Source organism: Metopolophium dirhodum, chromosome 1 (genome assembly GCF_019925205.1).
Source record: "Metopolophium dirhodum isolate CAU chromosome 1, ASM1992520v1, whole genome shotgun sequence".
Taxonomy (NCBI): Eukaryota; Metazoa; Arthropoda; class Insecta; order Hemiptera; family Aphididae; genus Metopolophium; species Metopolophium dirhodum.
This window is the reverse complement of record NC_083560.1, coordinates 21,429,870-21,443,772: the sequence shown is the minus strand read 5'-3', so window position 1 is coordinate 21,443,772 and position 13,903 is coordinate 21,429,870. Positions and strand designations below refer to the sequence as shown.

At 28.6% G+C, this 13,903-nt stretch overlaps 1 protein-coding gene across 1 annotated transcript in view; it reads left to right on the top strand.

Moving 5' to 3' along the window:
* The window catches only part of LOC132934092 (uncharacterized), an 18,711-nt gene extending 4,808 nt beyond the window's left edge, over positions 1 to 13,903 (top strand). The window contains exon 2 of the mRNA XM_061000373.1: positions 11,781 to 13,903. Within this exon, the coding sequence (XP_060856356.1) occupies positions 11,781 to 13,903 (2,123 nt within the window). The remainder of the gene's footprint in view (positions 1 to 11,780) is intronic.

The window sequence follows — 13,903 nt, the reverse complement described above, 5'->3', positions numbered from 1 at the left end:
AATGCATTCATAGCACCGCTCAGAATCTAATGAAAAATGATGAAGCTAGAAATCAATTTTATTTTTGTCCCGTGTATTTAAAGAAGATTATACTAATTTTTATTAATCTTTAGTCCACAAATAAAAGTTTTTCAGTCTCTATACTCACTTTGAACAGCTCTGGTTGATTGAATAACGAGTGGGCGGGCATAGTGATAGAAAACCTTACAGAACAGCTGATTTATGTTGTATAATAGTTGATGAAGAATGAACTTTTACATACTTTTTTTCAGGGACTAATACATTACTGAACTAGATAGTTTTTTTTAATTTATATAAAGATTGTCAGTTCTATATTTGTTTTTAAAAAATGCTTATTCTTCTTAATAATATAACAGTTTAAATTAAAATTTTAAAAACCAAACAAATTTAATTAAAACCCAAATTATTAATAAAAAAATAATTAAAAAAATTTTTTTTTATAAACTTCAGCAATGTTTTTTTTATAAACAATATAATTAGTATTCAATTATTTGTTGTACAGTATAAGTTTTTACAAGTCCAAATAATTAGTGTTGATCATATCCTGTCGTATTTTACCTAAATCATTTAAAAGAGTTTTTGTTCGTCTTGTTGCCGTTCTTCTAATTGGTTAGTTAATATATTTTGAATACTGAAAAATATTGAAAAATACAATAAAATATGGGTAAAATTTTTATTTTTTTATATAGCCTAACCTAACCTACGAGAAGCTCTGTAGAAACCTGCTGGCGTCATAGCGCTCCAAAATGCATGTGATTGCCTATTCAGCCCCTTTCTCCTTATCACTTTTGTGTACTCGTTAACTAATACAAATAATTTGGCGCCATATTTTACCTATATTGTATAATATAATACACCTAATTATTAATTTAACATATTATATCATAAATATAAAAATATTGTTCATACATATTTTAAAGGTTCTCATACCTAAGTTCTATTTCTTTTATTATTTTGTATTTGTACATTGTACATAATATTATGACTTGTAATGATGGTGTACACTATTGTAAATATTTAGTAGGTACCTACATTTTTTTATATTGTTTTAATAATATTTTGTATTAATCTTTATGTCACACATTTCTCACTGTACATATTTTTTAGTTAGTATAATCAATATTTTGTGAGAATTAAATAATTATTTTTTCACAACTATCAATATCATTAAAATGTCTACAACTTAAGACCCGTATAACCGTGTAGAACTGTATCAAATTATAGTAAAAACAATAAGCTAACCATCAAGTATTACTCTATGAAATAAACCTTGTTTTAGTAATCCAGTGTCCATAATCCATACAGCCATACACTTGATACAGGTAAATGGTAATGATGTATTGCACGTTTTATTATAAACTATGTATATATTTTTATATTTTAACACTAATAACACTATAATATTAAGTACCTCAAGGCTAATGGACTATTGAACATAATTTAAAAATTAGAACAAAGCTAAGTATTTGTTATTTTGTACTAATAACTTATCAGTTAATAGTTATCAGTTAAAAACAATAAGCTAACCATCAAGTATTACTCTATGAAATAAACCTTGTTTTAGTAATCCAGTGTCCATAATCCATACAGCCATACACTTGATACAGGTAAATGGTAATGATGTATTGCACGTTTTATTATAAACTATGTATATATTTTTATATTTTAACACTAATAACACTATAATATTAAGTACCTCAAGGCTAATGGACTATTGAACATAATTTAAAAATTAGAACAAAGCTAAGTATTTGTTCTTTTGTACTAATAACTTATCAGTTAATAGTTATCAGTGTCTAAAAAAGAAAAATTAAGTGGCTTATATAGGCAACCTACTATAATATGTAGCGTTACAGTGTCCCCTAGCAAATCTAAGAGCTTCCCGTATTCTAATCTTTGGTATTTGTTAGAGGTATCGAGTTATATTTGTTCAAATTTTATTTTTCAGAACACAGACAACTTTCAATCGATAAAATATTAACATAATAAATAGGTACGTTCTTTTTTTCATCATCAAAAATATTTAATTACTATCTATACAACATGTGTACAATAAGTAATTTTGATTTTAGATATTATTTACATAGCCTAATTTCAATTTAGCTACGTCTATTAAAACATACTGTTTAACACTGAATACTAAATTGTGTCACCCATTACATACTGCATGTTTCCATGAATCCAAAATCGCAAATACTGATTATTATAATACTGTAATCAACAATTTTACTCATTACTATTATACTAATTAGTAATTACTTAGTATTTAATTATATTTATAAAATTCTACTAATAATTTTAGTAGGTACCCATGTTATAAATGTTTAATTATATAAATATGCATTGTATAATAACAGTCACTAGTCAGGGTTGGATTTGATTTATATTGTACATTTTGGAAGTATCTTCGATACAAAAATCTAAGATACGTATATCTTAGACAGGGGGGTATTTAGATATATTTTTTTTTTTGGGGGGGGGGGGGGAGGGGGCTGTGGTATTTTCTCCAACTAAAATTTCCTAATTTAGCCTATTAAAAATAAGAGTTAGAAAATTAGTACACAATTTTAATTTTTGTCATGATTTTTAATGTTTTCAAAAAATTTATAAAGAAATAATATATAATAATAATAATAATAATACGATATTAATATAATAAATCAAATTTAAATTTCTTTCTTTGCCACTGTTAGCAAATTTATCTAATAAAATGTCATCTGGTATGTCAATGTCTCTATGAATAGCTAAAAGGGCAAGTCCCACTAGTCTAGATTCTGAAGTTGTATTTCTTAAATACGTTTTGAGTCTTCTCAACGTCGAAAAGCTACGCTCAACTGTAGCGGTGGACACTGGTATTATAGCTAGTATTTTTAGTAATTCATACATGTTTGGATACATTAAATTTTCACAGACACTAATGCTCGTATAATTATTGCACGATGATTGAAACACGACAACGCGTGTATAATATCAGCAAATCAAATAAAATTACGATAATGCCACACGTCAAAATTAAGCATTATGTACCGAACTCATAGATATAATCATTACGATCAAAATCGTCATTGACACATTATAATATGAATAACTTGTTCGTTGTTAATAATAATTCTTTATAAAATTATATTGAACTTTTACGATTTTACATCTAGTAGAACATAATAAGTAAACTTAATAAACAATTCCTAGATTTCAGGGGAGGGCTGAAGCCCCCTCAGCCACCCCCATAAATACACCCCTGATCTTAGATACAGCTGTATCTTGTATCTTGTTTCTCGATACAATTATAATATTATGAAGTATCGAGTATCTTGTATCGCAATACACAGTGTCAGCCTGGTAATTACCTAAAGGGCCCCGGATGCATTTATACAGAAGATCCAGTAAAAATGTTATTTAAAAAAATAATAAAAAAGTGCTGATAAACAAGTAGTTACAAAATCGGGAAAGTCGTTACTTCGACGTCTCCTCGACCGAATATTCGTGTTATCAATATGAAAAATGAAACGTTCACTAAACTGCAGAATACACATAAGTACGAAATTCGATTAACTCTAAACGCTCCGTTTATTTCTACAGCAACGCGGCTAAACATTGAAAAACAACAACTAAAAAATTATCGGTAATTTTAAAAATTTCAATAATTGTTTCTATCTACCCTTCAGTAAGTAAAATAGAAATGTAATAGGACGAATATTCAGTATATATTATACCTATACAAAATCAAACTATGACTAATTATTTTATATCTACTAGACATGGTAAGATATATACTATCTTGTGATGGCAATATACATGCGTTTTACATTATTTATAAAGTAAATAGAATAGTGTATAAAATAATTATGTATCTAGTCTAAAAACATTTATCTATAACATTTTAAAGCTACATAATATAAATTAATATTATTATTACCATAGGCGTGCGCAAACTTTATTTCGTACTTAAATTTACCATTGAGTAGGTCTTCACCCACTATTGAAGGCATAACTTCAATTATTAATACTTAATCATTCATATAATCAAAACAAATACATTTTTATTTTAAAATTAAAAAAGAAAAATTGAAATAAATACAATTTCAGAAACATTGATGATAGTATTGTATTATGACATTTGTATATAATATAAATATAACAGTTCGTAACTTCATTCTTTTTTCGATTGGAGTTAAAGTTTTAAATGTCTCACTCACCTCATCGACATTGATACTTGATGTCAATTATTTCTCGATGAACATAGTCAAGAGTCCAAATTATTATTTATTTATTATCATTGAGTAATGAGTATCAATGTTACTTTTACGTTTTTAACGTCTTATTCATATTAAAAATCAGCAGATTTCCAAATAAAAATCATATTATATGTAACCATATTATGATAAATATTATATTTATATATATTTGTCGTAAATATCACCATTTAGATCATAAATGTAGGTAAAAAATACATATCGCTAGAAATATAAACACGAAACGTGTTATTTACGACCATTTTGTATGTAGGACCAAGCTTGGAGTAGGTATATTATGTACAAATGTGCACGTAAATGTCATCAGTTTAATGCTATGCATAATTATAAATTATGATACTTAGTTATACGATTAAATATAATACATAAATATATACATATGTATAGTAAATATTTGTAGAGCTATCTTATGTATAGCTACTAAGTTGTTTTTAATAATTAGTATGTAGGTAGGTACTAAAAAAATATTATAAATACATATGATATAGGTTGTAATATAAAAAAGGTGGTTAAGTGGGTGTCGCTCTGATGTACAGTAGGTTAAAAGTTGGTCACTGTAATGGATAGTATTTAATTCGAATTCAATGATAGAATATGTCGTATATTGCAGACAGTCGTCAAAATAATATTATTTTATATATATGTAATATAGGTGGGAATATTTCAAATTGTAAATTATTGACATAGGTCAGGCCAGCGAAGCAATAATGTGCTGAGGCGACAATAATATTTTCTATATAACACCGCCGTACGCGCAGGCACGCCCACCCTCCCCCCCCCCCCCCCCAGTTGTCGCTGAGTGATTCGGCGAGAACGTAACTACGACGTGCGTGTGAAACGCCGATCGTAGTACGGGCTAGGCGATCTGAATTTGCTAAGTGTTTTATTTATGTTTGTTTTAATACAATAAAAGTGTTTCCGACCTGAAAACCCGAGTTAAACATTATTTTAGTCATTCTTACGTTCTTACCTTTTATAGGAACAGCGCCGGGATATACGTACTATGTGTCAATGAAGTTTTATTAAACTGAATAGTGCCAAGGTATATGTAATCTTTGAGTCATTTCAACTAGATAGGAACGAACTAAGAATTGACAAGCGCCTACTATCGTACCTCAACGAGTTAACAGTGCTATTCTAATTAACTTTAGAGAGTGTCCTTAACTAGAGAATACGAGGGTAAGGCGATAGTTGGTTTACCGCGTATTGTCTAATACGGGTGATACCACAAATATTATCATTGTATAAGAAAAAGAGCGTCAGCATATGATATGTGTCGTATACGCCAGGCAAAGGCTTAACGTATACAACAGGTATATTTCGGTTTCCGATTCCCAAACTGTCGAAAGAGTTAGTAGTTATCGACACCTGCTGTATGAGCTTGTTTAAATTCTCCTTTTGGTGACCACGATAACGAGCACTGGATGTTCAAGGGTGAGATCCCTACCTAACCCAGATAAAGTCTTACTCTTTCAACACTGACCACGATAAGGAGTACTTGGCGAGAAATTAAGTATTACGTCTGCTTCGAATGAGGTCATTTAATTTATGGGCAGTATGATATTATTATATTTATAATAAGGGTTTTTATTATGTATATACTATATACATAACATAATACGAAGAATATTTGATGATATTATTGTGAGCCGTAGTAAGCCGCTACATGAGAAATGAAATAAAAGTGTTGTAAAAATATGAACTTCAAACACTCATAAATATTTAATTTGCTTGTAAATATTTTTATTTTTAGTAAAGCTAGACATACCTATGGGTAATCTTGTATTAAATTTTCAAATGTTAGATTTAAAAAGAAATTTTTTTATGAATTCTTAACTCAAAATAATTTGCTAAATTTTGTGATTTTTCAACATATAAGCTTTAAAATGCTCATAAAAAAAATTGTGACTAAGGATTTTTAAAATTTTTTTAATTCTATTATAACAATAAAGTAGGCGCCTTGTATTACATTTTCAAGCTTTTTTACCCGACAAATAAATTAATTTTTACTGACATTCATAGAAAAAAAAACTAATATAATTGGAAACTGAAAATGTTCAAAACAAGTTCAAAACAAATCAAAATATTTTGAAAATGTTATCGTGTATAGAAAATGCGTATATGCAAACAACCATTTTCATTTATATACGTTCGTTTGTTTTAGAGTTATACCAAAAACGAAAATCGATTTTGTCAAAACCCGATTTTGCGTAAAACTTCTCGTTATACTTTAATTTTTATGTTGTTTTTCTAGGTGCTTTTGAATTTTAAATTTTGACTTCCCCAATGCACTAACTAGATTCCACTTTCCGATTTTAGTACCTACCTATATTATATTGATGTTATATATTAATATATTTTATTAAGATATTTTGTCATTATAATTGCTGTTATTAATTTATTGTTCATGCATTTTTAGGTACCTAAAGCGATTTACTGATTATATAGGTACCTACCTAATTTTCTTAGTCCAATTTACTAATAATTAGCTACTAATAATAGTACTTTTTTGAATTTATTATTATTTCATAATTATTAGTAATATACTTATGCTATAATCGTTTTAGATTCTGAGCGGAGCAATGAATGTATTGTTTTTACAATGATGTGTGTTTTATTTTTTTTTAAATTTAAAATTTTTTAATTGTTGCCTCTGTCATCACGGTTTGGGGCAGTAAAACGTCTTCGATTTTCTTTAACAGTATATTATTCGATGGAGAAGTGAATCTAGTTGGTGCATTCGAGAGGTTAAGTTTTAAGATTCCCAATCGCTTTTAAAAGCTTGGGAGAAACAACATAAAATTTAAGGAAAAACAGGAATTTTTACACAGAATCAGTTTTTGACAAAATCGATTTTGGTTTTTGGTGTAACTTTAAAACTACCTGGGCCCAACACACAAAACAGAAAAGAAAACAATCAAACACACGTCTACATCTCCTCCGTCCATTATTGTCTTCTTCAATGAATTTAAAAAACAAAATATTAATAGACAAGACAATAATTACCCCCCTCTGGTCATATGGTATACAAATCGGGGGCCAAGCTAAACCATCCAATATAAGACCCATAAAAGTTTTCCAGTCTACATGTCTTAGACAAATAACTGGAGCCCCATGGTATATGACATAACGACGCATTACATAAAGATCTCCAAATCCCAACAGTCAACGAAATAGCAACTCGTCAATACAAAAAGTTAAGTCATTAATATTACCTATGTTATCAAATTTACTTATTGTACAAATTGTATAGATTGTAAATATGCTTAAATAAATGAAATAAAAAAAAAAAATAACTTTAAAACAAATAAATGTATATACATGATATTTTCACTGGTTGTTTATATATGCATTTTCAATACTCAATAACATTTTCAAAATGTTTTGATTTGTTTTAAACTGTTTAGGAATATTTTCAGTTTTCAATTTTATTAGAGTTTTTTTCTAAGAGTGTCAATAAAACTTTATTTGTTGAGTTAAAAACTTAAAAATTTAATACAAAGCTCATACTATAATGTTACAATGACATTTGAAAAATCTTAAAAATCCTTTGTCACAGTTTTTATTTTTATAAGCATTTTTTATAAGCAAAGTTCAAATCACGATGTTTAGCAAACTTTTTTGTGATGAGTACTCATAAAAATTTTTCTTTTCAAATCTCAATTTTAAAATGTAATACAAGATTATTCATAAGTTTATCTACCTTTATCAAAAAAAAATGTCTACAATCAAATGAAATTAAATTTTTATGAGCGTTTGAAATTCATATTTTTACAACATTTGATATTTACTCGATTTCTTATGTAGTGGTATTGTAATTTTATTGTTATTCAAAAACGAACAACTGTAGATACATGACAATTTTAATCAATGTTTATATTTTCATTTTATATTCAACAATACAATATTGAAAATAATTTGAATCTTTTTGAGCTGTTTACGGACATTGTCAGTTTTCAATTCTTATAGTTTTTTTCTCCATAAATATTACAATTATTTAGTTATTATTTTATATTTATTTTGTTTGTGAATTATGAGTAATCGTTTACAATTTTCAAGTGCAGCATTCCTTGTTATGCATGAACTTATGAAAATCAAAGAAAAAAAGTTCGACGTAAAAGACGTTTTTTTTCACATATTTGATTTAGTGGCTATTATTGCAAAAACGTTTGATAATCTTATCAATAATTTATCGTTATCGAACTTTATATAGCTGGAGTTGGTAAATTGTGTCCCCCAAAAAAGTCACGGTCATATCTTATATGGAACCAGTAAATTAAGTCCCCAAAAAAAGGTCACAGTCATTTTTTATGTAAATTGCGGTCAGTGTACTTTTAAAACATTGGTACGTAAATTTCGTCCAGGAATATTCCGATTTCCGGTTAAATTCGTCTAGTCCAAACATATTAATATTTAATTAATTGCTTTACATTTTAAATTGTACCATAGCATTGATATAAGTTATATTATATTAAATATAAATGAATACGAATGATTTGTTTCGGTATTATTGCAGTAGACAGTAGTATATTTTTCATAACATTTGAAAGCTACATAATATAAATTAATATTATTATTACCATAGGCGTGCGCAAATTTTATTTCATACTTTAATTTACCTACTCAATATCACCCACTTTTGAAGGCATAACTTATGTAATCATTCATATAATCAAAACAAATACATTTCTATTTTAAAATTAAAAAAGAAGTATATTAACTGTACTTATACAGTTTTAGAATTGAAATAAATACAATTTCACAAACATTAATGATAGTATTGTATTATTACATATTTTGTATATAATATAAATAATATAACAGTTCGTAACTTCATTCTTCTTTTGATTGGAGTTAAAGTTTTAAATGTCTTACTCACCATGTGACTAACCATATTATGATAAATATTATATTTCTATATAGTTGTCGTAAATATCACCATTTAGATCATAAATATAAACATATTAATTATACTTCAACACATATGAGTACTAATGTACTATACAGATCTTAATAAAAAATTTTAATAAGACGATAAGTAATTATGAAAAAATATCACAAAAATGTGTAATTTCAACAGTTTACAAAGCCGATATAAATATAGGTTTTATTGTATTCGACTTTAATATAAATAATTATTACACACATTTGTATAATAGTATCATATTTTCTCTGAAAATACAAATTTCATATTCATATTTACATAAATTAACAGATATTTAAATAAAAATCATATTCATATCATGCATTTCTTTAAATATCAACTATTTTCCTACAAAATGCATATACAAATGTCGTAATTTCAATAAAAACACATAAACACACAAATAATTATCATCATAAACGTTAGGTATACATAATAATATATTCGATATTTACAGTTTTCTATGTTAAATTGTAATACTTATAGCTAACAAAATTCGAAACATTAACAAAAAAACCTAATGAATGTTTTATATACCTTTTGTATATATATATATATATTTATGTAATCTGTATAATATGTTTAAGTGTTTGTAATGTCGAATATGTATATGATTTAATGTGGGTTTGCATATCATACTATGTTTCACATGTTCATTATGTAACTGTAGAACCAAGTGAGATGGGTCGATAATAGTTTCTACTATTGTTATATAATATTATTAACCACCTTTTTTTGTTAAATATATTTATATGTGCGTCCCGAATATTTTGATTTTGGTTATGGGCCCCTAAAATATTTGGCCCCGGGCCCAAAATCATCTTAATCCGGGCTTGTAGATGGCGTTTAAATAACAGCTAGGGATTTTATTTGATATGTGAAATGAAGTTAAGGGGCAAAACATTGACGCTTGTCCCCCCAGTCTGTTCGATGTGAGTCCATTATATTATCTTAGTCCGTTGTTTTGTTCTATAATATTGACGCAAATGCAGGAAATTGCATATTGAAATGATAACAGCGTTATAACGATTTGTTTCTCGCGGTTCACCGTTTATTTATTACTAACAAATTGATATTGATATTATATTAATAACACAATAATTTAATATAAATAGTTTTATTGAACGCAATCTTTAAAAAATACATTTCGAATAAAATAAACTTTAAATTTAAGAAATACTAATTAGGTAATATTATATAGGTAACAAAAGAACTAAATAAAATGTGTATTTATTATTGTACGCTACATCAATGGTGTCTGAAGTTACACAAAAAACACTGGTTTTTTTATAATAGTATCAATTCTACTCCCTGAATCTTGTGTTTAACTAATTTGTGTTTTATACTAATTTATAGTGTACAAAATTAAAAATTCACTGGAAAATACCACACTTTAATAAAATAATATGAACATACAAGGTTTTGTGACTTTTGTCTATCATCAGTTTTGAATTATTATAAAAGTTGAGTTTTTCAATATAAATCGTTTACCTAGATAGCACCAATTCGGAGGTATATATATCGACCAATGAAGTTTTTTCATTCGAAATAATATTTTGTTACAATGTTCTCAATAATCTATCAATTCCATCATCAAAATGATCGAATATAAAATAAAAACTATTTTGTCTGAATTTGCCACCATTTCACTGTAATTACACAACAGCTGATTTATGTTGTATAATAGTTAATGAAGAATGAACTTTTACCTTTCAGGGACTAATACATTACTGAACTAGATAGTGTTTTTTAATTTATATAAAGATTGTCAGTTCTATATTTGTTTTTAAAAAATGCTTATTCTTTTTAATAATATAACAATTTAAATTAAAAATTTAAAAACCAAACAAATTTAATTAACACCCAAATTATTAATAAAAAAATAATTTGAAATTTTTTTTTTATAAACTTCAGCAATGTTATTTTATAAAATATATAATTAGTATTCAATTATTTGTTGTACAGTATAAGTTTTTACAAGTCCAAATAATTTGTATTGATCATATCCTGTCGTAATTTACATAAATCATTTAAAAGTGTTCTTAGTTTTTGTTCGTCTTGTTGCCATTCTTCTAATTGGTTAGTTAATATGTTTTGAATACTGAAAAATATTGAAAAATACAATATAATATGGGAAAAATTTTTATTTTATTATATAGCCTAACCTAACCTACGAGAATCTCTGTAGAAACCTGCTGGCGTCATAGTGCTACAAAATGTATGTGATTGCCTATTCAGCCCCTTTCTCCATATCACTTTTATGTACTCGTTAACTAATACAAATAATTTGGCGCAATATTTTACCTATATTGTATTATATTATACAGTGGCGGAACTACATATGATTGAAGGCGGGATTTTCCGCGGGCCTCATCGTGAAAGGGGCCTCGGCGCCTCGCAGCAAAATGTACTTTTTAAAAAAAATTTTGGTTCAAGTAAATAAAATCATTGAATACTGAAATAATACTAAGTATACTGATAGCGGATAACCATACACCATAGTACCATACTCAGTATTTAGTAGGTAGGTACTATTAATAATTAATGTGAATAATAATATTAAACGAGTAATAATATTAAAGATAAATTTAAACCAGAAGGATATAGACCAATTACTCTACTGAACACCATGTGCAAAATATTAGAAAAAATTATCAACCATAGACTAACTTGGTTCCTTGAAAAATACAACTTCCTTTCTAAACAACAAAGTGGTTTTAGAAAAAATAGAAGCACAATTGACAACCTCTTTCTAATTAAACACGAAGTAAATCAGACCTTCGAAAGCAAGCAAATCATGGGACTAGTTAATTTGGACATCTCCAAGGCATACGACTCAACTTGGAGACATAACATATTAATCAAACTCAATCGAATTTTAGTCAAAGGCTTTACACTCAATATTATAGCCGATTTTTTAAAAGACCGCACTTTCCAAGTAAAAGCGAATAACCAGATGTCCAATGAATTCTCTCAAGAAAATGGAGTACCCCAAGGCTCAGCATTGTCAGTAACGCTCTTTCTGTTAGCTATAAACGACATAACCCAATGCTGCTCCCTTCCCGTAAAATGCAACCTCTTCGCTGACGATTTTAATTACTCATGCCGAAGCAATAACATCTGCACAGTACAAACATTTCTCCAGATAACCACTAACAATGTCGAAGAATGGGCAGGAAAGACAGGCTTTAACTTCTCTCCCAAAAAATCAAACTGCATAGTATTCACTCAAAAAAGAAAGGTAGGCCAACTTCATATTACTCTCGACGACAAGCCAATTCCCATCCAAAAATCTGTCAAAATCCTTGGTCTCTTTTTCGATCGCCACCTCACGTGGGCAACCCACATACAATACCTTAAGACCTCAACCAATAACGCATTAAACCTACTCAAAATATTATCTCACACAGCTTGGGGAGGTGATTCTCAAACATTAATCAAGATACACAGATCTACTATACAGTCCAGACTAAACTACGGTGCCATTATGTTCAAATCTGCATCCTACTCTACGCTAAAATCAATAGATGCTATTAATAACAGCGGGTTAAGACTGGCTATAGGCGCATTCCGCAGTAGCCCAATTTTAAGCATTTATAACATAGCCGGAGAATACCCTCCCGAGTTAAAAAGGACAGACTTAGCTCTAAAATACTTGGTTAGAACAGTCAGAGCCAAATTCATTCCACTCACTGAGGAAAATACTGAAATTCACCAAGAATTAAATGTAAACGGCATTGACCCGGCTCTAATAATATCAAGAGAACCAATGAACTATCCCCCGTGGATAGCCCATTATTCAATAAATACAGAATTAACTTCCTTCCTAAAACCCCAAACCCCTCCCTCAGTATACAGAAGTCACTTTCTCAGTATATTAGAACAATATAAAGACTACCAAAAAGTATACACGGACGCTTCTAAGTCTTATGACGAAGTAGGGTTTTCAATAATATTCCAAAACAGAAATCTACTATTCAAACTTCCAAGAACATGCTCCATCTTCTCGGCTGAAGCAATTGCAATACTCGAGACATTAAAAATAATATTACACGAAGACCACCCAAAACATATTATATGTAGTGACTCCCTAAGTACCCTCACCAGCATCAAAAACCAATTCCATCCTGGAGATATCGCAATAAAAATACAAAATAAACTAAACGAGGCCTCAATTAGAAACAAACATATCACGCTAATGTGGGTTCCCGGACATTCGGGCATCATTGGTAACGAACTAGCAGACCAACAGGCTAAAATTGCCACCTCAAACTCGGGAGTAACAGTATTACCAGGGCTAACATACGATGACTTAAAATCCCATATTAGTGAGATGTCCAACGACAAATGGCTTCGGGTATGGAAGCAACAAACTACCAAACTGAACACAATTAAAACTTCCATCAACCGATGGATTAACAGTTCTTTAAAAAGGAAAGAAGAAATAATATTAAACCGCCTGCGCATCGGACATACTAGACTTACCCACGGATACTTAATGGCCAAGGAAGAAGCTCCTTTATGTGATGCTTGTGGTTTAAGATTGTCCGTGAAACACATAATAACGGAATGTTTCAAGTACGAACAAGATAGACAAAAGATCGGAATCGACGCGACACTCGGCTCCGCACTGGGACCAGAATCCGAGGACAACTACAAGATAATAAACTTCCTAAAATCAACTAATTTATGTAACTCAATCTAA